General features: G+C 33.8%; 1 protein-coding gene across 1 annotated transcript in view; it reads right to left on the bottom strand.

Annotated features, from left to right (window-relative positions):
* The window catches only part of USH2A (usherin), a 763,885-nt gene that overhangs the window by 638,586 nt on the left and 98,052 nt on the right, over positions 1-27,247 (bottom strand). The window contains exons 9-10 of the mRNA XM_063114845.1: positions 6,331-6,526; positions 3,563-3,693 (exon numbers count right to left, since the gene is read on the bottom strand). Coding sequence (XP_062970915.1) covers positions 3,563-3,693; positions 6,331-6,526 — 327 coding nt within the window. The remainder of the gene's footprint in view (positions 1-3,562; positions 3,694-6,330; positions 6,527-27,247) is intronic.

Genomic DNA, 27,247 nt, shown 5'->3' with positions numbered 1-27,247 from the left:
TTCTCTCTAATTTCTCTCAGCAGTGGTTTGTAGTTCTCATGATAGAGATTTTTCACCTCCTTGGTTAACTCAATTCCTAAGTATTTTATTTTTTTGGTGGCTATTGTAAGTGGGCAGGCTTTCTTGATTTCTCGTTCTGCATGTTCACTATTGGAGAAAAGAAATGCTACTGATTTTTGTGTGTTGATTTTGTATCCTGCTACTGTGCTGAAATCATTTATCAATTCCAAGAGTTTTTTTGTAGAGGTTTTAGGCTGTTCGATATATAGGATCATGTCATCTGCAAACAGGGACAGTTTGACTTCATCTTTTCCAATCTGGATGCCCTTTATTTCCTTCTCTTCTCTGATTGCTCTGGCTAGTACTTCCAACACTATGTTGAATAGGAGTGGTGAGAGTGGGCATCCTTGTCTAGTTCCTGTTCTTAAAGGAAAAGCTTTCAGCTTTTCCCCATTCAGGATGATATTGGCAGTGGGTTTGGCATATATGGCTTTAATTATGTTGAGATACTTTCCCTCTATACCTAACTTATAGAGGGTCTTTGTCATGAATGAGTGCTGAACTTTATCAAATGCTTTTTCAGCATCTATAGAGATGATCATATGGTCCTTGTGTTTGACTTTATTAATATGGTGTATCACGTTTATTGATTCGCATATGTTGAACCAACCTTGCATCCCTGGGATGAATCCCACTTGATCGTGGTGAATAATTTTATGAATGTGTTGCTGTATTGTGTTTGCTAGTATTTTAGTGAGGATTTTTGCATCTATATTCATTAAGGATATCGGCCTGTAATTTTCTTTTTTGGTTATATCTAAGGTAGTTTTAAATTGTCTTTTAGCAACATTAATTCCTGATGATGTCAATGTGAGTCTCGTTTCTTTTTGTCTATCTCTTTCTGCATATATATTTTTAGTGTTTTATTTTGAAATAATATAAATTCTTTCTACAAAAGAAGCTCAGATGGTTTTACTGGAGGATGCTACTAAACCTTTAAAAAGTAATTAAACCACGTATGTGCATCTTTTACAGGAAAAGAAGTGGAAGGAAGAACTTCTAACTAATTTTATGAAAGTATTATCCTGATACCAAAACCAGACAAACACAGTACATAAAAAGAAAACCACAGACCAATACCATAGATGATATATCTTAGGAAGATAGATGCCAAAATTCTTAACAAAATCTTAGCAAACAGAATTCAGCAATACATAAAAATAATTATACATGAAGACCATGTTGGTTTTACTCCAGCAATGTAATGATGTGTCAATATCTGAACATCAACCAATGTAATCCACCTTATCAACAAGCTAAAGAAAAAAATTGCCTTATCATAATAATTGATGCTGATATAATAATTAACAAAATTCAGCACCCATTCATAACACTCTTAATAAAATAATAGAGCAGAACTTCCCCAGTTTGAAAAAGAACATCTACCAAAACAAACAAACAAAAAAAACCCCTGCTTATAGTTGATACCCTACACTCAGAATTAGTTATCCACCATGAGAGGTGGAGAAAGATCTAGAGTCAGTAGTACACGGAAGCAGTCTGCACTGGCTCATAAGATCAGATTAAGCACATATCTTCCCAGTTCCATGTGGAAGCTTAAGACATTAAGCTTTCATTCGTGGTAGCTTAAAATAACATTTCATTCGTGGTAGCTTAAAATTGCCAATGGTGGGTTTTTTTTTTTTCCTCAGATACTCAGTTGTTAAATATTACAAGCACTGAACAACTCAAAATTGTCTACCACCCGAGTGAAATGGACTTGAAATATAAATTTGAGTTTAAAAAATCATGTTTTAATTTCCTGGACGTTTGAGTTGAGACAAATCCTCTGCACTTTAATTCACATGGATTATGACACTTAAATGAGACTCCGGGAGGTAGAATGTTAGTTCACAGTCTTTCAATACTACATGCCAAAGTTATTTGACCTTAGATTGTAAGAAAGAAAAAATGTTAAGTGAAAATTTTACATAATGCTCCGCTTATTTTAAGGACCATTCTAAATGACAATCTGACTATGAGATTGGTGCTCAGACAGAATCTCTCTTTATTCATTCAACATTTATTCAACAAATATTTATTGGGTGCTTTATATACAGCTGAAACAGTTCTGTTTATGTTGGACAGAGAAAAGAAAAAGGTAAACAAATTAATTTCATAAAGGCTACAATGAAAATAACATCAGGTGATGTGAAAGACAATGACTTGAGAATGTTCTCTAATGGGTGGTCAGCAAAGATATCTCAAAAGGTATATCAATACTTAAGTTGAGAGTTGAATGATTGGTAAAACACAAGCATGCTGAAAATTCAGGGCAAATACATAAAGATGAGATATATAAAGATGCAGTCAGATTTTACTAATCAGGATATGAAAAAAATGTAGTATGACTTTCTGAGAAAATAGTCCCTCAATATTATAAAGTAAAAATTGTAGAAATTGACTTTGTTAATTATTCTTCTACTCTTCAGCTTTCCAGTGAAGCATATAATGTTCTCTTATTAACACACTATGTTTACTCCAAAGGTTTTTAATTCCATATTTTGTCCTGGATTATATTTGTCTTTTATTTGGGAAAGGAGATAGATTGATTGATTGATTTGATTTATCGTTATACAATGTAATTGATTTTGGTGGCCTTTTACCAATTGGGGAAAGCAGTTTTAAATGCATGCTGAAAGTTATAAGACAAAGATAATTTGTCTTGAACTTACTGTGTTCACACCATAACTTTTTAACAGATGTTCTGTAAGTGGATTGTGGCTTATGCTACTAGCCACTGTATTCTCAACTATTTATAGCAGAATATGTAATTAGTAAAAATGGATACAATCATTGAACTGATTCTTCAAAGTAAATTTTCCCTTTACCTATTTTCACAAACTATCAAACAGGTGAAAACTTCACCTGAAGATGTGACATTTAAACATGGAGCTACTTGAAAAAGAAAGCAGAAATGCTTCCAATAGCATATAGGGACCCAGGTTAGTTAGAATCTGTGTTTATGTAAGTCAGACATTAATATTTATGATATAGGTGATTAAACAATGCTTAGAAACTTACAAAAATCCATTGTACTTTTGAGTTGAGATGAAGTAAGAATAAGAAATTTAGAAGTAAAGTTATCACAATATCCATTTGCATCTACACGTGACTCTTGTTGTACTATTTTCTGTGGAATTTAGGGGGAAATTGTTCTTGTTTATTAATGTCATTTATTAACATTAATTCCCCAATAAATATTCCATTTACTTCCCAGTTTACTCGAAACCTCCATCTTCCAACTTTTTTGATATTTGCAAGATTAAAACTAAAATGAACCTTTCTTATAAGCAAAGGACCACCTAAGTAGTCCTGTATTTCACGTTCACACTAAAAACTGAGCAAGAACACTCCTAAAGAAACCATCCCTTTGAGATGCAAACACACACAGAGGACTTTCTGGTTAATATATTCTTCATTCCCACTGGCAGAAGATCTCCCAGATTCGTTTCTGGCAGAGAGAGTAATTCTTTACCTTCAATACTGAGAAAGAACTCACCTGATCACACAAGAGGCTACTGTTTCTAGTGCCAACTTTATCACAATCACAGGGTTTGCAAACATCCATGGCGGAAGGATCTGTACCAACTTGTTGGAAAAAGTATTCCTTGCACAGCTCACAGTTCCTTCCTGCACCAGGGAAAGGTTATGCATTATGACTTCCAATTCATTAAAATCAGCTGCATAATTCAAAATTAAAGACTGTATTCCTTTGAGGGAATTCTATAATTTTCGGGATGTCCATTTTAATGCACCTTTCATCTCTACCTGCCAATTTAGTGATCCAGAGCATATGAAACAGTGAACCTGTTACAAACTGCGCTTTACTTCATTAAACTCCCATCTGTTATCTAAAACCACACTTCTAAAAAGCTGTGCCTCGTAGGGGCCCAAAACGTTTTGAAAGAGTTTGTTTCTATGCTTAAAACTTTATTTCTAGGGCCAGGTGCTTAATCTAAGTCGAATATGAGAAATTTCCACATATGTGGTAGATGATGCTAACATACTTGGAAGCAAGTGGGTATGCAGTATTAGAAATATTTTTCCACAACTAGATCTTACAAAATAGGAGACTGCTGTTAATAAATTGATTATTCTATAGTTAACATGATTAAAAGTCAGTGCTTCTGTTAGTGGCCATTATTTTTCATTTCAAATATCAAAATAGAAAATCATTACATTTAAATATACCAAATAAGTTTTATATTAAATATTAGAATAGCCTAACATATTAGATATATCAGGTAATTCCCATAGTTCACAATTTATTAATTGGAATTTTTCCCTTGCCATTTTATATAAGAGAAAAACCTAAACTGCAAGGAGTTTTTAAAGTGAATGTGAGTAGCATATAAGACCACAGAAATAAGCTGAAATACAACTCAAGGTTATCAATCCCCCCTTTAAACATTATGCACTCTGCTCAAATATTGCTGAAGTTGGCCCGTCATTAGAAGACTAAGGCAATAATCAAGTGAACACTCACATTCTGATGGATATTGGCTATGGACTAATTAAAAATTAAGTGGATTTATAATATTTCCAGAATATTTCCATTTACATATGCTGATGACTCCCAAATCTCTCTATATAATCTAGATATCTCTCCTTTATTTATCATTCAATGAATATTTATTGAGTGATTATCATGTTCCAAATACTGTGCCAAGTGCTGAGGAATACAGTAGTGAGCAAAATGCACATACGTGTTGCATCTCTTTCACAGTGCTTTCTTATAGTCTAGCAGGTGAGATGAATCTTAATCAAATAATAATAGGAACAAATACACATTTACAAACTGTGGTAAGCCTAAGTCACCACTAAAGTGTGTAGATGATTCTGATAGTTTTAGAGGCATCATGAAAAGCTTTCCTTGAAGAAAGAAGCTTCAGAACTGTGTTTCCCACAGCCCACGGGAGAGTTTCTCCTACATCGCTTGGAAATACACAGTGAACATGTCAAAATAGGATTTGCCATCTTCTTCCTTAGCTTGATCCTTCTGTGTTGCTCAAGCTGGAACGTTAGGTATCAGTCCTGACTCTTCTTTCTTCCTTTCCCTACACCTTGCCCACAAAATGATGCCCTTGTCATCCTAAATATCTCTTGGATCCACTTCTCTCTATCCACATCCCCTTCAATATATTTTAACATTATTTCTCAGCTGGAGAACTAGCAACACTCTACTAACTGGTTTTCCCAAACCACCCTTGATCCTCTCCAATCCATTCTCCACTTTACCACCAGATGGATCTTTTACAAACACAAAACTGATATGTCCCTTTTCTGTATAAAACCCTTAAGTGGCATCTCATTGACCTTAGGATAAGAGCCAAACTCTTTATCATGGCTTACAGAGCCCTCTGCGATCTGGCCCCTGCCTTCTCTCTCCTAGCATTTTTCTTACCACCAGCCATTGCCCCTCCACCAGTTCTTCAAAGGTGCCATGTTTCTCTATCCTCTAGGTCACCGCACAATGTGTTTTCCTTAGTGGAACACTTAGTTCACCACCCTAATTCTGCTCCCTCTGACTCCTTCACCTGGTTAACTCCTACTGTACTTGCCCTGTCTTAGCTCTCATCAAACAACTTTGCAATTATTCTTTGAATAGTCTGCCTTTCCCACTACACAGTAATCCAGAGACAGGAAAATACATTATCTTGTTCATGTTCTTATCCCCAGCACCTAGCCAAGTTCTCTTGACATTCCAAAATTATCAACAATTATCTAGTAAATTTATTCATGCTTCAGAGCAGCACTTTCAAACCCGTCAGACTCGGGCCATTATATTTTACAAATTCAAATGTTGCCTATGTCTACTTTTAACATACTGGCCCTTCACAAAATAGTAATTTTCAATGAATAGTCAAAATGCTTTATGGGTTTAGAACAAAATTTTGGTTATCATTTTTTGCATTTCATTCGCATTTTTAAAAAGAATATTACCAGAATATTACCATGCCAAATATGAATAAACATAAACATTTCCATGTGAGAATGCAGACACAATGGAAGATAAAGGTGAACAAGGAAACTTAAAGTGTACTGAGTATAACTCAAACTAAGCATTCCTGAGTTATCCGAGTATCTGAAAATGACCTAATGATTTGGAATTAATGAGATTTGACGAACCAGGTATGGTTTTCAAATTTAACAGTATGAAAGCACATTCTTAACTAAGACAGCAATAACATAATTTAAAATAATATGCATTGTAGATAAAACACAGGCATCACATTACAAGTCAGTGATTTATTACTTGCTAGTTACCTGTAGTGTTATGTTCACAGTCATCACAAACTCCTCCTCCCCCGCGCTGGTGCTCAAAAGGAAATGGGTCCAGGGAGATGTTGTAGTGGCAGCTTCTGGAATGACTGTTGCAGTGACAAGGTTTACAATTGAATGCGTGAACTTGATCACCTTGGCGGAAAGGCTTGTCATTATAAAGAGGCAAGCAGCGATCACACTAGAACAATAAAGTAAGATCAGAACAAAAAAGAAATATAAAGCTATTATTTTTTTCTTTTTATTTATACATCAGTCACTTTCACTAGATGTAAGGGTAAAAAGCCAGCTACTGTATTATTTTGAAAAATGTTTTCTAAATCAGAAAAAAAGCATATTACAGGCATGGTAAGGAAGACCTGTAACAGTGACCATGCAAGATGAAACCACGCAAAGCCCTTTTAATAATCAATGGGAGAAGTTATGATTGCTCCAGTACTTTAAAAACTTGTCAAAACATTAAAAACTCCCCACTCTTGGTTATAAATGTAAAGGGAAATAAAAAATAGTAAAACTAATTTACTACCTAATATTCTGTAATTTAAAATATTACAAACATGGAGCAGTACATTGTTTTATAACTTTGTAAAAAATATTCAAGAGTCCTTTGACCAACACTTGCCTTCCTCTGGTCCGATCATTTATCATACTGAACAAGCATCTCTTCTATGCCTTGGCGAATTGTCATCCTTCTTTCTAAGTTTGGACCAGCTTCCAACATTTTAACCTTTGTACTTTTCATGCTGTGAAACATCTCTGATAATTTCTCTAGCGTGAGGTTTTTGTTGGTGTCACTTCTTCTGGGACATCTTCATCCTCTTCCTTATTTAGATTCCCCTTCGTTAAGTTGCTCCGGCTGCATATCTAGAGTCTCAAACTGCGGCAGTGATTAACTATTTCTTCTATAATTCCACTTATGTTCCATTTGAATTTCATTTGCAGGATTTTCTTTCCCTGCAGCACTTTCATCGTTGTTAGCCAATTCCCCTTTTTCAAATGTCCGTGTTTGTAAAGTGTCACATGGTTTATCACTGACAAGGAGATAGCACAATCACAGCTTCTCTGTCGGTTAATAAACCAAATCATGGATGTGACCAAACACCGACAGACTTTGAAAGAAGAGACATGACTGGTCACTGATCATGATGTGCATCTGTTACTTACATAGTAATTTGCAGACTAAAGACCCAGCAGCAAAGTTTGTTTATGTAACTGCTCACAGTCATATACCATGATAACCGATACCTGATCCATGTTATTGGAAGATTGGTAATAGTCTAAACTCCTGGTAAATAGTTACTAAACTACAGTAACTGAAATTCATTCATATCAGAATTAAATCACGTTACAGGCCTTTTCTGTACAACTAAAGCTGGAAATATTTTTTAAATTAGTGACTTTAACTTTCTAATATAAAAACAATTTATGGACTAAGCAAGAAAGTTTTTCATAGATTTAAGTAACAACTCCCCTGAACTGAGTTTAGCATAATAATATACTTAATAAAATTACCCTTTTATAAAATAAAGTAGAAAATAAAAATCACTAATAATTTGACTTCCAAATGATAAGCCAAAATATTAACACGAGATAATGTCTTCCAAAACTTGTATATGTGTACATTTTTCCTTTTCAAAATTCGGAATGTGTTTGTGTGTAATCCGTATTATTACATTGCACTATATCCTTAAATATTGTGTATTTAACTGAATTATTTCTCATATTATTTATAAACATTCAACCATTATGCAATTATACATTTAGTTTTTTCCAATTTTATTTTTGGGAGGTGTTATGGATGATTCTGAGTATTAAGAGAATTATAAGAGATGAAATCATATGATGAAGTAATATAAACATTTTAAAATATTTTATTAAATAAGGCTAAATTCCTTCCAGAAAAATTGAACTCATTTATACTCCCACCAGCGATACCCGAGAATGTCCATTTTCTTGTGTTCTACTCATATTAAAACTATAATTAATAATTATCTCTTTGCTATTTTGATTCTAGAAAAAATAGTAATTGCTATTTTAGTATGTATGCCTTCATTTACTAGTAAAGCCAAATATTTCTCCTCTAGCTCTTAGTAATATTATAGTCCTTTTTGAGAAAATTACTCATTTTTCTTTTGCATATTCACTTTTCCTTATTGATTTTACAGATCTTATCATATACTTAAATTTCCCTTTTGCCTGTAAGACAGTGAAGATTTAGTTTCTAATTTTTAACACATATTTATTTTATTTTCCTCTATTTTATTAGCTAGAATTTTCAGCATAATGGTTAATTTATATGGTAGGTATAGTGGTGATGGTAGGCATATTTGTCTTTTTTTCTGACTTCTGTGAAAGTTCTTTAATGTTAGAACTTTCCTAATGATGTTGACTATTGATTTCAGGTCGATAATTTTTATTATTTTAACGAAGACATCATCTCTGTCCCAAAACAACCAAGATAAATTTACGTAAACTTTTTGATAATACATTGTCAATTTTATTAAATGTTCTCATTTAATTGTTTGACCTACTGAATTGAGAAATTATGTATTAGGTTAACAGGTTAATTAGAATCTATGCTTGCATTCTTAGTATAAACTCAGCATCACTAACGGTGAATAATACTTAGTAAAAAATTATATAGGAGTTTTACATTTATATTCACAAATGAAATTGCTATATGTTTTTATAAAGACTTATTAAAATAAACTTTAAAATTTTAACAGTTAATAAATATCTATTTATAAGTTTAATTTTAATATCTGAATGACCAGAAAATTCTCATCTTGTACACACACTAAAACCTGTTACATTCTATTAAGTTATATTTCATGTAAAGTATGATTGATTCAAGATAAGATCTAAATATATAAATAAATACCAGGATTTCTAGAAATTATTTTTCTCACACTTCATTTGCTGTGAAACACTTATTGTGGCTTCCCATAGTGCCCAAGGTATGCCAAAGCCACATATTAAATTATGAATCAAGAGAGTCAAACCATGTAAAATAATGTCTCACTGCCTATTCATAATAATGGTTCTTTGCTCTTTGTTTTTTATCATTGTTAAAAATTATTTTGATATTGGGACAATAAGGTCATTCTCTTGTACTATTTTCTTTAATACATATTGATGATTTTAGAACAGTTTGACATATTTATAATCATTGGAACTATAGTCAAAAGCATTTTTTGCCAATATTTTTCCCCACTAGTTTATAGTTAAGCAATTTCTTTCTTTAATATTTTTAAAGAGAAGGAAATAATAACATTTTGATTGTCTAATGTGTTGCTGTTTAATGGCATTCTGACAGTTTTAGCCTGAAAACAAAGCGAGTTTTTTCTACTTAGCTGGGGAGAAAAAGATAAAAGAGAGAGAGAATAAGAATGTAAAGACTATGTCATATTTTTCACATCAGGTAATGCTGCATTTTAATGATTGATGAGGAATGTGTATCATTATATTTTGTTCAATTTTAAAATCTATGTAATATTCTTTTAAGAGTGATGAAGATTCTTTTTTCCCAAAGCCACTTCTAACCTTTTGAGCTAGGATAGGTATCCCTTTTCTCTTCTCCTACAAAACTCTGTTAAGACCTTGATCTTGCTCCTATCACTTTGAATGGTAATGACTGATTTACTCACATGTATCTTCCAAGAAATGCAAGGTACTGATTTTTATACTCCCTATGTCATTCACACAGTAGGGGCATAACAGACAATTTCTAGGCTGTTAACTGAAAATTCACATCTAACAATGATATTAATGTCCAAAGAAAATCATTCCTGAGGGCATTTAGAAAGGAAACACAATGGGAACAATTCTCAGACTGGGTAATATTTATGTAAAATCTTCATATTCGGCTGGTATGAGATGATTTGCAATGAATCACTTACAAATATAAAATGAAACTCATTTCATAAAAGATATGTAGCAATCATTAGAATATTGTCAACTACAGGTCTTTGACCAAAAAATTTTAAGTGGGGGAATTGACCTCTTTAAGTTTCCCTTCACCAGCAATAACCATATGCAAATCAATTTAATTTCATAGAATCAGAATTTTGAGATTTGATATAGGGTGGAATTCAGACAGCTTCGTTCAATTACTGGCACTGCTGCTCACTAACTGTAAAAAGGCCACTGTGAAAAGTTGCAAGAAGTGTGTACTCTTGATATGTGGACACTATGTTAAGCATTTAAAATGGGTCATTTCATCTCATTAGTATAGTGGTGAGGAAATAGCTAGGAAAAAAGGAAAAAAAAGTGGGTCATTTCATTGCATCCACTAGGCCTCAGTCATTTCGTTTCTGTTCTTTGATTTGCTAGCCCCTTGTTTTTGTATAATTATCTGTATTTCTTCAAGCATTATTTTTCTCATTTAAACTTGGTAGTAATAATGCCAGCCTCATATCATTGTAAAGTCCAAGCACTTATCCGAGTGTCTGTCACATATTTGGCCCTCAGTAAACATTGCCTACTACTTCGATTATTATTGGATTAACAACTGAAGATGAAAGAGGTTAAGTAACATGAACAATGTCATTGGACAACTAGTCTTTGAGTCCACATTACCTTTATGAATTTGTTTCTTTATCTCTAAGAGGAAGATAATGTACCACACTATCTTATTATTGACTCAAAAAAATCTTAGGATAAGTATTAATATTTATATAATGCCCAAATCAAAGACTGGCAGATATTATACATTAGAAATCTGCAAGTGACAAGATGCAAGAGGAGGAAGAAGAAAGAAAGGGTAAAAATCCAACAGAGGTGTTAATCTCATGTTCAAGTGGCACCAGCAGTATATGACTGTCCCTATGCAATATATTGACTGTAACCTTAATAGGGTGGCCTATGGAGTGGAGCAGGGAGCAATTTATGACCAAAATTCATGACCCAAATTCCTTTCTGGTTAATTTTATCATCTGTAGCTATAACTGCAGAGGTGGCCTTATCTACACTTCCTAGAAGCCACCAGATATAAGGATATAACTCTTACTTCTTCTAGTAGCTCTATGTGTAGGGGAAATATGTCCTAATTGGATAAATGGAAGAACAGATGAAAACTCACTTTCTGACTCCTTGGATTTGAAGGAGAGAAATTAGCTCCTTAAGTTCTCTTCCCCAGGTCAATTAGCCATGCAATTAATTTTATTCCCCATATTTTAAAAACTCTATTCCATTGTAAAACCTTGGCCAAAGGCAAAGTTTTGCTATAAAAAATGCCCTAAGCCTATTTTTTTTTTTTTTTTGGCTTTACTTCCAAGTATTCCAATTGAAGAATTTACTCACTCAACAGTGGTGTTTTTGTTATTTAAGTTGTGCTTTCTTCACTAAAAGTTGGTGGAAATGATGCTATGGAACCTGTGGCCCTGTCACACTAATTACAGATGCAGTTTATCTTTTACAAGCAACTGTGGCTGTGTGAGTTTGGGACGTTGTCTACAAGAGTTAGTAGAGTAAATCCAGAAAAAGCATTCCTTTGATATTTCTATGAAGAAAACAGTTTTGCTTTTTGATTATGATCTTTAAACCTAAAGCATTTATTAAAAAGCCTTATTGTAAATAAGACTGGACTAAATGCCATATCAATTCTCCAAAGACACAATCCTGGCCTCCTTAATGTTTAAAACAAAAGGGGAATTTTGCCACTGATTTAATGGAGTGGTTTTGGTTCTCCCAACTATTTACTGAAAATGGCTGTCCTTCCTTTTGTGGAGAATTAAAAACCTACAGAAACATGGGTAACATTTCATGTTTTCCTGAAGAAAATATGCATTGCTATCATTTTGCAACTCTCAAATTAAAATATTTTTAAAAATTATTATAATACAAGGGTAGCAAGAATTTGTAGAAAAGACTAGTGCAGACACTACTCCTAGGATGGCAATTTATTCATTCCTATTAAAAGCAATACATGTGTACATTCCCTTGGGCCCAGACATTCCACTGGAAATTCAGAAAAGCAAGTTTTTAAAACTATTTGAAAAAGATTTCTTATACTGGGGTGTTCATAATAGTGAAGAGAAGGAAACAAGTTAAATACCCAAAAGTTAGGACATGGTTTTAAAAAAATGTCATATAGCTTGAAAGATATACAATGCAAATATTTATAACTGTTAATATAAGAAAATATTCATAATACAGTTTGAATATTAAAACCAAGTTAAAAATAACATGTGAAGTATACTCTTATTTTCTAGATAAAGGTAGAATCATCTAGAGGTATGGATATAGAAATACAACTTTAAGAAGACAGAGACAGATGATACAGATTTGTTTATAATAACAATAATATAAGGCCTGAAAATATATAAACTAAGAACATTTGTCAAGGTTATGTTTGGGTGGTAAGATTACAGATGACTTTTACTTTTTATAACTTTGCTTTTTCCACAGTCTACATTTTTCATGACATATTTTAAAAATTGAGGGCAAATGAAATGCAACTGCTTAGATGGTTACAAGAAAATTATATGCCATTTCCATGTCATATTTCACTAAGAAAATTAAAATTTTCCAGTTTTAAATTATATACAAATGAGCGAGAAACTACAAATAAAATGACTCTTTTTGAGTACAATGTAGGCTTAAAGAGTTTATGAATTAACAGTAAACAGTATGATTTTCAAAAGATACATTTTTTTCAAAACAATGAGATTAATATAGAGAAGCAAATATTTTGAGAAATGGTGCTTAGATTTCTGTTTTAAATTTGATTTAAAACATACACAACTTAAATGACACACTGACACCAATTTTATGGCCTTTGATCCAAGCAGAATACTTTGCTATTATCATTTTGTGTGGATTTCAATGACAGATAAAAGAAAAGGGATACTTTATAATCTGTCCTTTGATAATAAAGTTTCATAAAACTACTAAATTTTTGGTCCCATAATTGTTTCTTTACAATTCCTTTCAGATAATACAAGGAGAACCATGACAAAATGGAAGAAATAATAATTAGTATGTACACTATGAGTAAATTTTTAATTTTCATAATTTTCATCTATCTTTTATCTCAACGATTTTAAAGTTTTATTTAAAATCTAGAAATATGTGTATGTCATATATTTTATGCAGCTCCTGAAGCAAATGGTTTTCAATTTCATGTTTTTCCAATCTTCAGTTGATCATTTGTCACTTTCAATTATGTTGCAGTTTCTTCTGTAACAACTGGATTCCCCCTGATATATCCCTGGATGCTCAAATTATAAGACTAGGCAATGGCTATGTCAGGGTCAAGGACCTTTATCACTGATTCATTCAACTGCTTTCCTTTTGATAGCTTCTTAAAGGCTATTAATCAACTCCACTAAGTTGCAGCCAAATACTTTGACATGTTCAGGTAGGAAAACCAAACAATAATCATTGAATCTAGAAGACACTGATGAAATTTATTTTACTACATTATATTCTAATAATGCACACTGACATTTCTCTCTTCTGGATCATTAAACTGGAATTCAGTGTTCTTTTGTTACTATTACAGACTAGCAAAGACAATCTTTCAAAGATAATCCACAGGCCTCAAAGCGTTTTTATCAACTTTACTCCCATCAGTCTCAATTTTGATCATTTATTTCTTAATATCTTCAAATATACAGAAAAAGTACCAACTTACATGAAGGAAAATTTTAAGTAATTTAACTGTAGGAGCAACTCATTTATTCAATCACTTATCGTATCTTCAAAGAAAAGAGGAAGAAAATGTGCTCTTACTCAAAGATACATAAACGTCCATGAAAAGGTTGGGTACAGGGGAAGGAGGTCTTCCTGCAAGTTAACTCACAGGGAGCTCTTAGTGTCCAACAGATCAATTCCTTTTGGAAGTTTAAGTTCATAATCATGACCATGATCCAAATTGTCCTCAAAATTCACAGGTAAAGAAAACAGAGAAGTGAAAAAAAATTTGAATGATTCCAAAAAATAGACTAAAATATTTTTTAAATGTTTATTTTAAAAAAATCACATCTTGAAATTTACATGAATTCCCCAATAATGGTAAACAAATTAAACCATCCTTTATTTTTTCTTAAGTCTACTATGTACCATATGGGCTAAAAGTTTAGGGGCACAAAGGACAGCTAGGGGTGTTGTCTTATTTTGTAAAGCTTTTATTAGCAAAAATAGCATTTTGTCTCTACTTTTCAAGTCATTGCTATTATCATAGAGTATTATAATAGTTCATTTGCTTATCAGTTTTTCTTATTAGATTCTGAGCTTCTTCAAGCAGGAATTAGATTTTATCGATCTAATGAATCCCAGCATAATGCATAGAACATTGTAATTGCTCAGTAAATATCTACTAAGAGAATGAACGAATTAATGCATGAATGAGTGGGTAAATAAATGAATGGGTGACACACCAAGAACACATTTGCATCAGTGAATTTATATCCTTCATTCCTGTCTCTAGCAAAAAAAAGAGAGAGAGAAAATTACTTTCCTTTCTACCTTCAACAAAAAATGCCCACGAGTTTCTTTCTAGGCAATGCTTTCAATGCAATAAGAACAGCTGAGACTTGTTGTGTTAGACCTAGGTACTTTATTATTACCAGATAAATCTTTCCAACAATGCATGAAGTAGGAGTTGCTATTACCTCCATTTTACAGATAAGAAAACTGAGGAATAGAGAAAGAAATTTCATAATTTTCCAAGGTCACCTACCACAATGCAAACTAGAATGTAAAAATTTCTGAGGACAGCAACGTTTGTTATTTTTTATATATTGCTATATATTCCCAGTGCCTAGAGGAAGCCCTAGAACATATTAGGCACTCAATTCATATATCTAGAAGTTGTTCAGAGCCCTTACTCCTAATCACCGTGTTATACTAGCTCCAGGGATAAAAATGTGATCTCTGAAAGGGAGAGGGGTTGAGTGGATCCACTGTGGCTCCGTCCATCCTTACTTTCTGCTCAGAGTCTAAACTGGACAAAAGAGCACTGGAGACCCAAGGGTGAAGTCATTCCACTCCAGGCTGCAAAATTCAAAGTAGGTAGGCAGCCCCTGCCTGTGTGAGAAGGGGACGAAGGCTTCAAAGTGAGAGATTATAAAATCCTCACCTTTTAGAGGCCAGTGTAGTACTATGTACTTACTGAACTAAAGGAGGTAATTTGTTAAACTATTCTCAAATGACCTAAATGAATTGGAGACCCTGTGAATGTCTTTAAATTTTTTCCTTTCTCATCAGTAGCAGCCAGCCACACAATTTGGAAATTGTAAGAACCTAAATCTAATAATAATAATTGTGTTCAGGCTCTATTCATGGCTTCCCCTTTCCTCTGGACGTAGCTGTTCAATTGTAATTCAAATGACACAGGTTCAGTGTAATTTCTTTTGTCTGGTAAAGAGAGAAATCGTCTTTATAAACATAAAAACTTTAGTGTTCTAGTATAAGTTTTTTCTAATAGAAGTCTTCCATTGTATCTCCAGTGCTCCAATGGCAAAGGTAATGTTAGACTAACGTGTTAATTTATCATCAATAATAGATATGGAGGGAGAAAGAACACAGAAAAAGCTCCCAACTACAGAGAGAATCTAGACAGAAAACATCTCAGTGCTTTACACATGCTAGGTAACCAGTAAATATTTGATAAATGCATGAGTGAGTGACCTAATAGTCTTTGTATTTATGGCATGTTACAGGACTGTACCCTAATGGGACTAGCATTTAATTGAATAGTAACATCGAAGGTTTAAAGGTACATGCAGTATTAGTTTACCTGTGGATTTTTAACTATTATTATGTAATTTTATTTAGCACATCCAAAACAATTACCATGCTTTGCCATTGAGAAGACAGAAATGATCATGTATTTATCCTTCACTGACATATTCTTTTCTCGGTAATTATCATTCCCCTGGCTAGAAATTCTTATATAATTAAAGTGTCTACAGATACAATATACTTACCCACTCTCCAGGTACTGAAATTAATAGCATAAATGAAATAACTACTAATACGATTGGACAATACTAATCAAACATAGGTGACAATACAATGATCATAAATACTCTATATAGACCCCCTATCTAACATTTCAACAACTAATATGTGGTGGCTACTTTTAGAAACTTTCTAATTCAAGCAATGACTAATCAGTAATTCCACAGACAAAGTTAAATAGAGTATTAGAAAATCATCCAATAAAACAAATTTTAATAACATGTGAAACAAAATGTATGTTTGGAAAAATAAAGGTGGTAGACAGAATTATTTGGATAATCCTTCAGTCTACATATTTATGTATAAGTGTAACTGATAGTCCATGCACTTTTAAAATGCGAGTTCCTCACTGCCTGCCTTGTGAATACAGACCTAACTGTGTCTAGTGGTTGAATGAAATGGAACCATTTGCACGAGGGACCCTGAAGTCTTATTCATTAATTTTGAATACTATATGCTATTTGGTATTTGATTTCTCCTTTGGCCTTCCTGATCTTCTTCATTCCTTCTTCCTCTTTAGTTATGGGACTCATTCAGGGCACTCAGTAGGAAAGACACATGTGGACATAACCGGTACCCCTAAGAATCCAAAAGGAGAACTTTAAGGTTTGTTCAAGTTCGTGGATAGTGGCAGGATCAAAGCAATTCTATTTTACTGCAACCATAGTAATTTAACCCTATAGATAATGCAAAAATATGGCCTGGCATAGAGATCACATTTGTAGGGATAACCAGCACTGTTCTATAAAGCAACCCAATGAAGAAAAACATGGATTCATTATATTAACATGTTCTTTACATGCACCTCTTCAAAAGAATACGTATCACACATATATGGATTCATATGTTAAGAAACATAATGCATTATTGCTATCTTTAAATTTTTACTGTTGCTCTAAATTTAGCTGAGGTAAAAGGCATTGGAGTTACTATTTGGATATAAAGCCATTTTATACTAGAAATTTTGTCTAGTGATAGACTTGAGTACTACATTAGTAAATAAAAAAATCCTTTCATTAACATCACTACATTTAAATTTTTCTTTTAAAAAAAGTCTATGATATTTATATTATTTGCTAATTACTAATTGTCAGCCTTAATGATTTTATTTACACTACAGTCATCTCTATTTATTATAGTAATTAGTGTCTGCCAGGGAATCTTTTTTAAATTTCACAAATGAAGGTTTTTCAATATTTTCAAATACTTGCATCTGTAATCTAGATACAATGGCTGTATAGTGCTGTACACATAGAAGGCATTTAATAAATGTTTGCTGAATGAATAAAGCTAGCAAATGATCAATCTTCACAGTAGGACTGTAAATGTACACAGTAATCATGAATGTAATAATGGTTATACCTCCACTCTGTCTTTAGAAGTAGCATGAATTCTTAATACAGAAGATATATTACTGATAGATTCTTAAATAATGTTATTACATTGCAGAAAAATTATATTGAAATATTTAAGATAGACAAATGTATAATTAATAGAAAAGCAAATCAATTTAATTTCATAGAATCAGAAGTTTGAGATTAGATATAGGGTGGAATTCAGACAGCTTTGTTTAATTACTGGCACTGCTGCTCACTAACTGTAAAAAGGCCACTGTGAAAAGTTGCAAGAAGTGTGTACTCTTGATGTGTGGACACTATGTTAAGCATTTAAAATGGGTCATTTCATCTCATTAGTATAGTGGTGAGGAAATAGCTAGGAAAAAAGAAAAAAAATGTGGGTCATTTCATTGAATCCACTAGGCCTCAGTCATTTCGTTTCTGTTCTTTGATTTGCTAGCCCCTTGTTCTTGTATAATTATCTGTATTTCTTCAAGCCTTATTTTTCTCATTTATAACTTGGTAGTAATAACGCCAGCCTCATATCATTGTAAAGTCCAAGCACTTATCTGAGTGCCTGTCACATAGCTGGCCCTCAGTAAACATTGCCTGCTACTTTGATTATTATTGGATTAACAACTGAAGATGAAAGAGGTTAAGTAACATGAACAAAGTCATTGGACAACTAGTCTTTGAGTCCACATTACCTCTATGAATTTGTTTTTTGTAATGTCTTTGCATAGTTTTGGTATTAGGGCAATGTCAGCATTATAGGATAAGTTGAGTCCTGTTTTTTGATCCACTCTGACAATTTCTGACTTATAATTGGTGCATTTTTTAAAAAATTAATTTTTTATTGGTTATGAATATTTGTGAGATACAAAGCTGATTGTCATCACTTGTGCCCAAGATGTGATGGCCAGATCCATACTAGCAGCATGCCCATTACCAAAAATTGTGGTTATAATTCATGTCCCCCACCCAGTTATTCCCAACCTCACTCCGCATCTCCCTTTCCACACTACACTTTGTATCCCTAGATATGCTCTCGCCCTCTGCAAGTCCAATACACTACTGTGGTCTTTCTTTCCTTCCTTCTTTCTCTCTTAGCTCCCACTTATGAATGATTAAATGTGGTACTTATCCCTCTGTGCTTTGCTTATTTCACACAACATAAGTGTCTCTAAGCTCATCCATGTTGCTGCAAATGGGAGAATTTCATTCTTTTTTATGATAGAGTAGTACTCCATGGTGTACATATACCACATTTTCCTTATCCAATCATCCATCGATGGACATTTAGGTTGGTTCCATATCTTGGCTATTGTAAAAAGAGCTATGATGAACATGAGAGTGCAAGTATCCCTTTGACATGATTTCCATTCCTTTGGGAATATACCCAGAAGTGGGATTGCTGTATCGTATTGAAGATCTATCTGTAGCTGTTTGAGAAACCTCCATACTGTTTTCCATAGTGGTTGTACTAATTTATAATCCCACCAATGGTGTAGGAGTGTTTGTACCCTCACCAGCATTTGTTACTCTTGTCTTCTTGATCATAGCAGTCTAACTGGGGTGAAGTGATATCTCAATGTGGTTTTGATTGGCATTTCCCTGATGACTAGTGATATTGAGCATTTTTTCATGTACTTGTTGGCCATTTGTATGTCTTCCTCTGAAAAATGTCTATTCAGCTACTTTGCCCATTTTTTAATTGGATTATTTGGAGTTTTTTTTACTATGTATTTGCTTGAGTTCCTTATATATTATGGATATTAATCCCTTGTCACACGCATAGTTAGCAAAAATTTTCCCTCACTCTATAGGTTGTCATTTCTCTCTGTTGATTGTTTTCTTTGCTATGCAGAAGCTTTTTAGTTGATATAGTCCCATTTGTTTATTTTTTCTTTTGTTGCTTGTACATTAGGGCTCGTGTTCATAAAGTCTGTGCCCAGACCTAGTACCTGGAGGGTTTCACCTACATTTTCCTAGTAATTTTACAGTTTCAGGTCTTGTACTTAACTATTTAATCCACTTTGAGTTGATTTTAGTATATGGCGAGAGGTGCATGTCCAGTTTCATTCTTCTGCATATGGATATCCAATTTTCTCAGCACCACTTATTGAAGAGGCAGTCTTTTCCTAATGTATGCTTTTGTTGCCTTTGTCAAACATCAGATGTCTGTAAGCCTGAGGGGGGTGATTTCTGAGTTCTCTATTCTGCTCCACTGGTCCAAGTGTCTATTTTTATGCCAGTACCATGCTGTTTTGGTTACTATGACTTTGTAGTATAATTTGAATTTAGGTAGTGTTATGTCTCTGGATTTGTTTTTCTTGCTAAGGATTGCTTTGGCTATTCGGGGTCTTTTGTTGTTCCTTATGAATGTTGATTATTTTTTCTATTTCTGTGAAGAATGTCCTTGGTATTTTGATGGGGATTGCACTGAGTCTGTAGATCACTTTGAGTAGTACAGACATTTTCACAATGTTAATTCTTTCCAATCTGTCTTTCCATCTTTTTGTGTCTTTTTAAATTTCTTTCAGTAGTGGTTTGTAGTTCTCATTGTAGCGAACTTTGTTTTGTGCTTTAGGACACTCCTTGGTTAAATTGATTCCTAGGTATTTTATTTTTTTGTGACTGTTGTAAATGGGCTTACTTTCTTGATTTCTCTTTCTGTTAGCTTGTTATTGTAGAATATAAGTGCAACTGATTTGGGGGCATTTATTTTGTATCCTGCAATGCTACTGAAATTTTTAACCAGCTCTAGGAGATTTTTGATAGAGTCTTCAGACTTTTCTCTATATAGTATCATATCATCTGCTAATAGGGACAGTTTGACTTCATCTTTACCAATCTGGATGCCCTTTATTTCTTTCTCTTGCCTGACTGCTCTGGCTAATATCTCCAGTGCTATGTTAAATAGAAGTGATGAGAGTGGGCATCCTTGTCTTGTTCCTAAGGGAAAAGCCTTCAGTTTTTCCCCATTCAGCATGCTACTGTCAGTGGGCTTGTCATAGATGGCTTTTATTGTGTGGAGATAATTTCTACCCAATTTGTTGAGAGTCTTTATCATGAATGGATGTTGAATCTTATCACATGCTTTTTCAGTGTCTATTGAGATAATCATGTGGTTTTCATACTTGATTTTGTTGATGTGATGTATCACATTTATTGACTTTGGTATGTTAAACCATCCTTGCATCCCTGGGATGAATCCCACCTGATCATGTTGTATAATTTTTTTGATGTGTGGCTGTATTCTGACTGCTAATATTTTGTTGAGGATTTTTGCATCTATGCTCATCAGGGATATTGGCCTGTAATTTTGTTGTTGTTGTTGTTGTGTCTTTATCTGGTTTTCATATCATAGTAATGTTGGCCTCAGAATGAATTTAGAAGAATGGCTTCTGTTTCAATTTTTTGGAATAGTTTAAGAATAATTGGTATTAATTCTTCTTTAAAGGTTTGATAGAATTCAGCTGTAAAGCCATCCAGACCTGTGCTTTTCTTTGTTGGAAGATTACTGATTACCACTTCAATCTCATTGCTTGTGATTGGTCTGTTCAGGTTTTTTATCTCTTCTTGGTTCAATCTTGGAAGTTTATATGTGTTCAGAAACTTATCTGTATCTTCCAGGTTTTCATATTTGTTGTCATACAGTTTTTTATATTATCCCCTAATGATCCTTTGTATTTCTGTGGTATCAGTTGTAATGTCTCCCTTCTCATTTCTGATTTTTGTTATTTGGGTCTTTTCTCTCACTCTTTTTTTTTTTTTTTTTTTTTTTGTTAACCTCGCTAACAGTTTGTCTACTTTATTTATCTTCTCAAAAAACCAACTTAGTGTTTTCTTGATCTTTTCTATCATTTTTGGGTCCCTATTTCATTTAGTTCTGCTTTGATCTTAATTATTTCTTTCCATCTATTACATTTAGTATTGGTTTGTTTTGTTTTTCAAGTTCTTTGAGGCATAGCATTAGGTTGTTTATTTGAAGTCTTTCCATTCCTTCAATGTAAGCATTTATTGCAGTAAATTTTTCTCTTAGTACTACTTTTTCAGTATCCCACAGGGTCTGGTATGATGTGTCTTTATTTTCATTAATTTCAAGAAATTTTTTGATTTCCTGTTTAATTTCTTCTTAGACCTGTAGGTCATTCAGGAGCCTATTGTTTAGTTTCCATGTATTTGTATAGTTTCCAGGGTTTTTCTTGTTATTGATTTCCAGTTTTAGTCCACTGTGGTCTGAAAACATACTTGGAATGATCTCAGTTTTTTAAAATTTGCTGAGACTAGCTTTGTGACCTAATATTTGGTCTATCCTGGAGAATGTTCCACATGCTGATGAGAAGCAAGTATATTCTTTAGTTGTTGGGTGAAATGTTCTGTATATATCGTCCAGATCCAGTAGTTTAAATCCTGTGTCCATGTTGGTTTGTTGCCTGGAAGATCTGTCCTGTACTGAGAGAAGTGTATTCAGGTCACCCACTATTAACATATTAGGGCCTATTTCTTTCTTTAGATCTAAGAGTGTTTGCTTTACATATCTGGGTGCTCCAGTATTGGGTGCATACGTATTTATGATTATTTTGTCTTCTAGATGGATAGATCCTTTTATCATTACATAGAGTCCTTCTTTGTCTCTTTTTATGTTTTTTGGTTTCAAATCTATTTTATCCAATATAAGATAGCTACTCCTGCTCATTTTTGGTTTCCATTTGCATGGTGTAACTTTTTCCATCCCTTCACTTTTAGTCTGTGTGTGTCTCTACAGTTGAGGTGCATCTCTTGAAGACAGCATATACTTAGTATGGATTTTTAATACAATCAGTCAGTCTGTGTCTTTTGAGTGGGAAGTTTAACCCATTCACATTTACAGTAGTTATTAACAGGTATTGTTTAACTCCTGTGATTTAATTGCTTTCTTTTTAGATGTTTTAAATACCTTTTGTTCATTACTTCCTCTTACTTTTCTTCTACAAAGTTAGTTGGAAATTTGAGATGACATGATTTAGCTTCTTTCTCTTTCTCACTGGCATTTTGTTTTAATGGCAGGTTTTGCTTTTTCTTGTGAATTTGTGATAGTGATCATCATTACTCAGATACCAGATGAAGTACTCCCTTGAGAATCTGTTGCAGGGCTGGTCATGTGGTGGTGAACTCCCACAATTTTTGTTTGTCTGGGAAATACACTGTTTCTCCCTCATTTCTGAAAGAGAGACTTGCTGGGTAAAGAATTCTTTGCTGGCAATTTTTTTTCTTTTAGTATTTTGAATATATCATTCCACTTTCTTCTGGCCTGTAGGGTTTCAGTTGAGAAGTCTGCTGTTAGTCTGATGGAGATTCCTTTATAAGTTACTTGACACTTTTCTCTTGCTGCTTTTAGAATTCTGTCTTGGAGCTTTGCAAATTTGACCATAATGTGTCTTGAGGAGGATCTTTTTGGATTGAATCTCTTTGAGCTTCTTGGATCTGAAGATCTGCATCTCTTTCTACACATGGGAAGTTTTTCTTAATAGGTTTTCATTACCTTTACTTTTCTCCTCCCCTTCTGGAATACCCACAATTTGGATGCTAGAGCACTTGAGGTTGTCTGCTATCTCTCCTAGATTTTCTTTGTTATTTTTAATTCTTTTTTCCTTTTTTTTTTGTCTGTCTGTGTTCTTTTGAAAAAACCATCTTTGATATCTGAAATTCTTCTGCTTGCTCTAGCCTGCTGCTCAAGCTCTCTGTTGTGTTTTTTATTTGATTTAGTGAATTTTTCATTTCTAGAAGTTCTGCTACACACTTTTTAAGGTATTAATCTCTTTGTAAATTTCCTCCTTCATATTCTGGGTATATTTTCTTGTTTCAATGTGTTCTCTAATTGAGTCTTCTTTTATCTCTATGGGTTTTCTTAAGATCATTGCTCAGAATTCCTTTTCAGACATTTCAAGGATTCCCTGTTCTATGGGGTCTGAAATTTGAGCATTACTATATTCCTTCAGTGGTGTCATATCTTCTTGTTTGTTTGTAGTTCTAGTAAATTTTCATTGATATTTGATCATCTGGTAGTAGACTTGCTTCTTCTATTCCTCTGGGATTGGCTATGAGGATAAAGATTTTCTCCTCTATTTCCAGGCTCTACTGGTTGAGTCTTGTCATATCAATGTAGTTGATTGAGTGCCAGGTTTCCTGTAGAATGGCCCTGGCTACTACTGTGGTGGTAAACTGTCCTTTTGATGACAGTAGGTATGGCGGTGGCTATATTACACCACCTTGGCTCTTGTTCTGGCTTCTGTCACCTAAGATTGAGCCCCTGGTACCATGCAGGTCTTGGCTCAACTCGGACCCTGCTGAGCCTGTGGGCACTTCCCTCTGGGGCCTTAGACTGACCCCAGTGCTGCATGGGTCTTGGCTCAACTCATCACCTGCTCAGTCCATAGAAGCTTCCCTCCCAGGCCTTAGTCTGAGCTCCTGGTACTACACGGATCTCACTCACCTTGGCACCTGCTGGGCCTGTGGGTGCTTCCCTCCCAGGCCTTAGACTGAGTCCCCAGTGCCACATGAGTCTGGGCTCACCTTGGTGCCTGCTAGTCCTTCAGGGACTCAGAATCCAACCCCAGGATCTGAGGAGCAGCATGGGAAATTTGCAGCATCTGGAATTTCCAGATAAGAGATAGCCTAATTGGTTCATTTAAACCACTGATGTCCAAAATAATTACTGATGTAGTTGGATTAACATCAACCATATTGTTTTCTATTCATTGCCCTTGTTCTTTGTTTATATTTTTGTCTTCTACTCTGCCTTTTGTGAGTTTGAGCATTTTCATATGATTCCATTTTCTCTCCTTTCTTAGTATATATAAATCATTCTTTTTTCCTTTTTTAGGTGTTGCCCTAGAGCTTGTATATACATTTACAACTAATCCAAGTCCACTTTTAAACAACACTATAAAGCTTCAAGGGTCGGGTAAGTACCTTATAATAATAATAAAGTATTCCTTGTTCTTCCCTCCTGCCCCTGTATTATTATTTTTTCCTTCAAATTCATTTAAAAAAACAAAAACAAAAAAATAACCCCACTCTTTTTCTTCTTACACACCCTTATAAAGGACTGACTTTCAACAGATCACAGTGAGAGAATTGCTATTCTAGAAACCCTGGCCCAGAAGCAGGTTGTCTACAAATGGTTTAGCAGGAGGATCCCAATGAATGTGGATGTGTTGCCTGAAGGGTGAGGGGGCTGCAACTGCTTCCTAGGAAGGGCTCTCTGCATCTGGCTGGTCCCAGCCTGTTGAGGGGTGCATCGTCTGTGATGCCCCTTGTGTTACTGCTGTCATTTGTTTCACTCATACATAAGCTATAATTTAAAACATTGTTGTTATTATTTTGAACAAACTGTTATCTGCTAGTTCAATGAAGAATTTAAAAAATAAGAGTTGATATTTGGTCTTCACATATTTTTTTCTCTAATGTTCTTCCTTTCTTTATGTACATACAAGTTTAATGACCTATATATTTTTCCCTCTCTGAAGAACTTTTTGACATTCTTGCAAGGCAGGTCTACTGGCAACAAATTCCTTTAATTTTTGTTTGTCTAAGAAAATCTTTATTTCTCCTTCATTTTTGAAGGATAATTTTGCAAGATACAGAATTCTAAGTGGGTGATTATTTTCCCTCAATACCTGTGTATTTAACTCTGCTCTTGCTACTTATATACTCTCTGAGTAGTAGGATTTAATTCTTGTCTTTGCTCTTCTATTTGTTAGGTACTTTTGTTTTTGTTTTTTTTCCATTTGATCCTTTTAAGATTTTTTTCTCTTTTTCTGTAGTTTGAATATGATATTCCTAGGTGTAGGATTTGCGGGGGCTGGCATTTATCCTGCTCAGTGTTCTCTGAGCTGCCTGGATTTGTGATTTGATATCTGATATTAATTTGAGACATTCTCAGCCATTATTGTTTCAAATATTTCTTCTGTTTCTTTTTCTCTTTCTTCTCTTTCTAATTGTTCCATTACATTATATAAATACATAAAAAGATGTATCTATATCTTTTGTAGTTGTCCCACAGTTCTCATATATTCTGCTCCTTTTGGGGAGTCATTTTTCTCTTTGCCTTTCTATTTTAACAGTTTTTATTCACATATTCAAAGCTCAGAGATTCCTCAACCATGCTCAGTCTACTAATGAGCCAATCAGATGTTCTTCATTTCTGTTACAGTGTTTTTGATTACTAGCAATTCATTTTGATTCTTTCTTAGGATTTCCATCTCTCTGCTTAAATTGCCCATGTGTTTTAGCATATTGTCCACTTTTTCCACTAGAGCCCTTAGTGTATTAATTATAGTTGTTTTAAGTTCCCCGTCTGATAATTCCAGCATCCCTGCCATGTTTGAGTCTGGTTCTGTCTTGCTTGCTCTGTCTCTTCAAACTGTGTGTTTTGCCTTTCAGTATTCCTTGTAATTTTTTGTTGAACATCAGATAAGATGTACTGGCTGAAAGGGACTCTGTTAAATAGGCCTTTAGCGGTGTGGTGGTAATGTGTGGAGGAAGAGGAAGTGTTCTATAGTCCTATGATTAGGTTTCAGTCTTCAGTGAGCTTGTGCCATGGGCTGTGAACTCTACAATGCTTCTCAGTCACCATCATGCCCTTTGCCTTCAGTCATTTGTGACAGGATGGCTAGAGGGGCTAAAGTTCAGTTTTTCCCTTCCTCTTAAATGCTATTTTTAATGACCATTTAATGGTACCTTGCTGTTTTTTAAAATCCGCCTCACATTATGTTTACCTATATTTATCCACACATCTGCTGGTTTACTTGCTCACAATTCCTTCCTGCATATTAAGTCTTTTTTCTTGGAATGTTACATATCTTTATAAAATATATGCTTTAAAAATTCTCATAGTGAGAATCTGCTGGTGGTAATATGGATAAATATTTGTTAGACTGAAAATGTGTTCTTTCTTTCTTGTTTTTAATTTATAGCCTAGCTGTAAGTAGAAGTCTAGGTTTGCTTTCTTTCTGCACTTCAACGGTGTTACTCCACTATCTTCTGGCTACCATTGTGACTCTTGAGAAATATATTACCAGCAATTTCTTATAAAGCCATATTTTATGTCTTTTTTTCTCTCTGACTGCTTTTGGAATCTATTCTTGGTCTTTGGTGATCATAGGATTTATTGTATTGTACCTATGCATGTATTTCTTTTTCTTAGCCTACTGGAATTCAGAAGAATCATGTTATTACTCAGCTTTAGAAAACTCTTTACTCTTATCCCTTCAAATATTATCTTCCACTATTTTTATATTTTTATTATCTCTATTTGCTTCCTCTGCAAACCTGTCTTAATTTACCCCCATGCTCATAACCTCTTTTTCATGTTTTCAACTTACATTTTAAATACATTTATACACACACCTATCTCAGGGAAAGAACTAGTGCAAGTGTTTTCCAAGATTAATAATATCACCATGTGTCAGAGAGGAAATGAAATTCTTGACCTTGACTCACTAAATGTACATCAAATAGACTCTATAATATGGACTGCCTGAATGCTAGATATATGAAAATGAATTAATTCACAAGTATTATATAAATTAAAGTATAAAATAAAATACAGT

The sequence above is a fragment of the Cynocephalus volans genome, chromosome 11 (assembly GCF_027409185.1).
Source record: "Cynocephalus volans isolate mCynVol1 chromosome 11, mCynVol1.pri, whole genome shotgun sequence".
Taxonomy (NCBI): Eukaryota; Metazoa; Chordata; class Mammalia; order Dermoptera; family Cynocephalidae; genus Cynocephalus; species Cynocephalus volans.
Note: the sequence above shows the minus strand (reverse complement) of the source record. Positions and strands in the feature narration are given on the sequence as shown.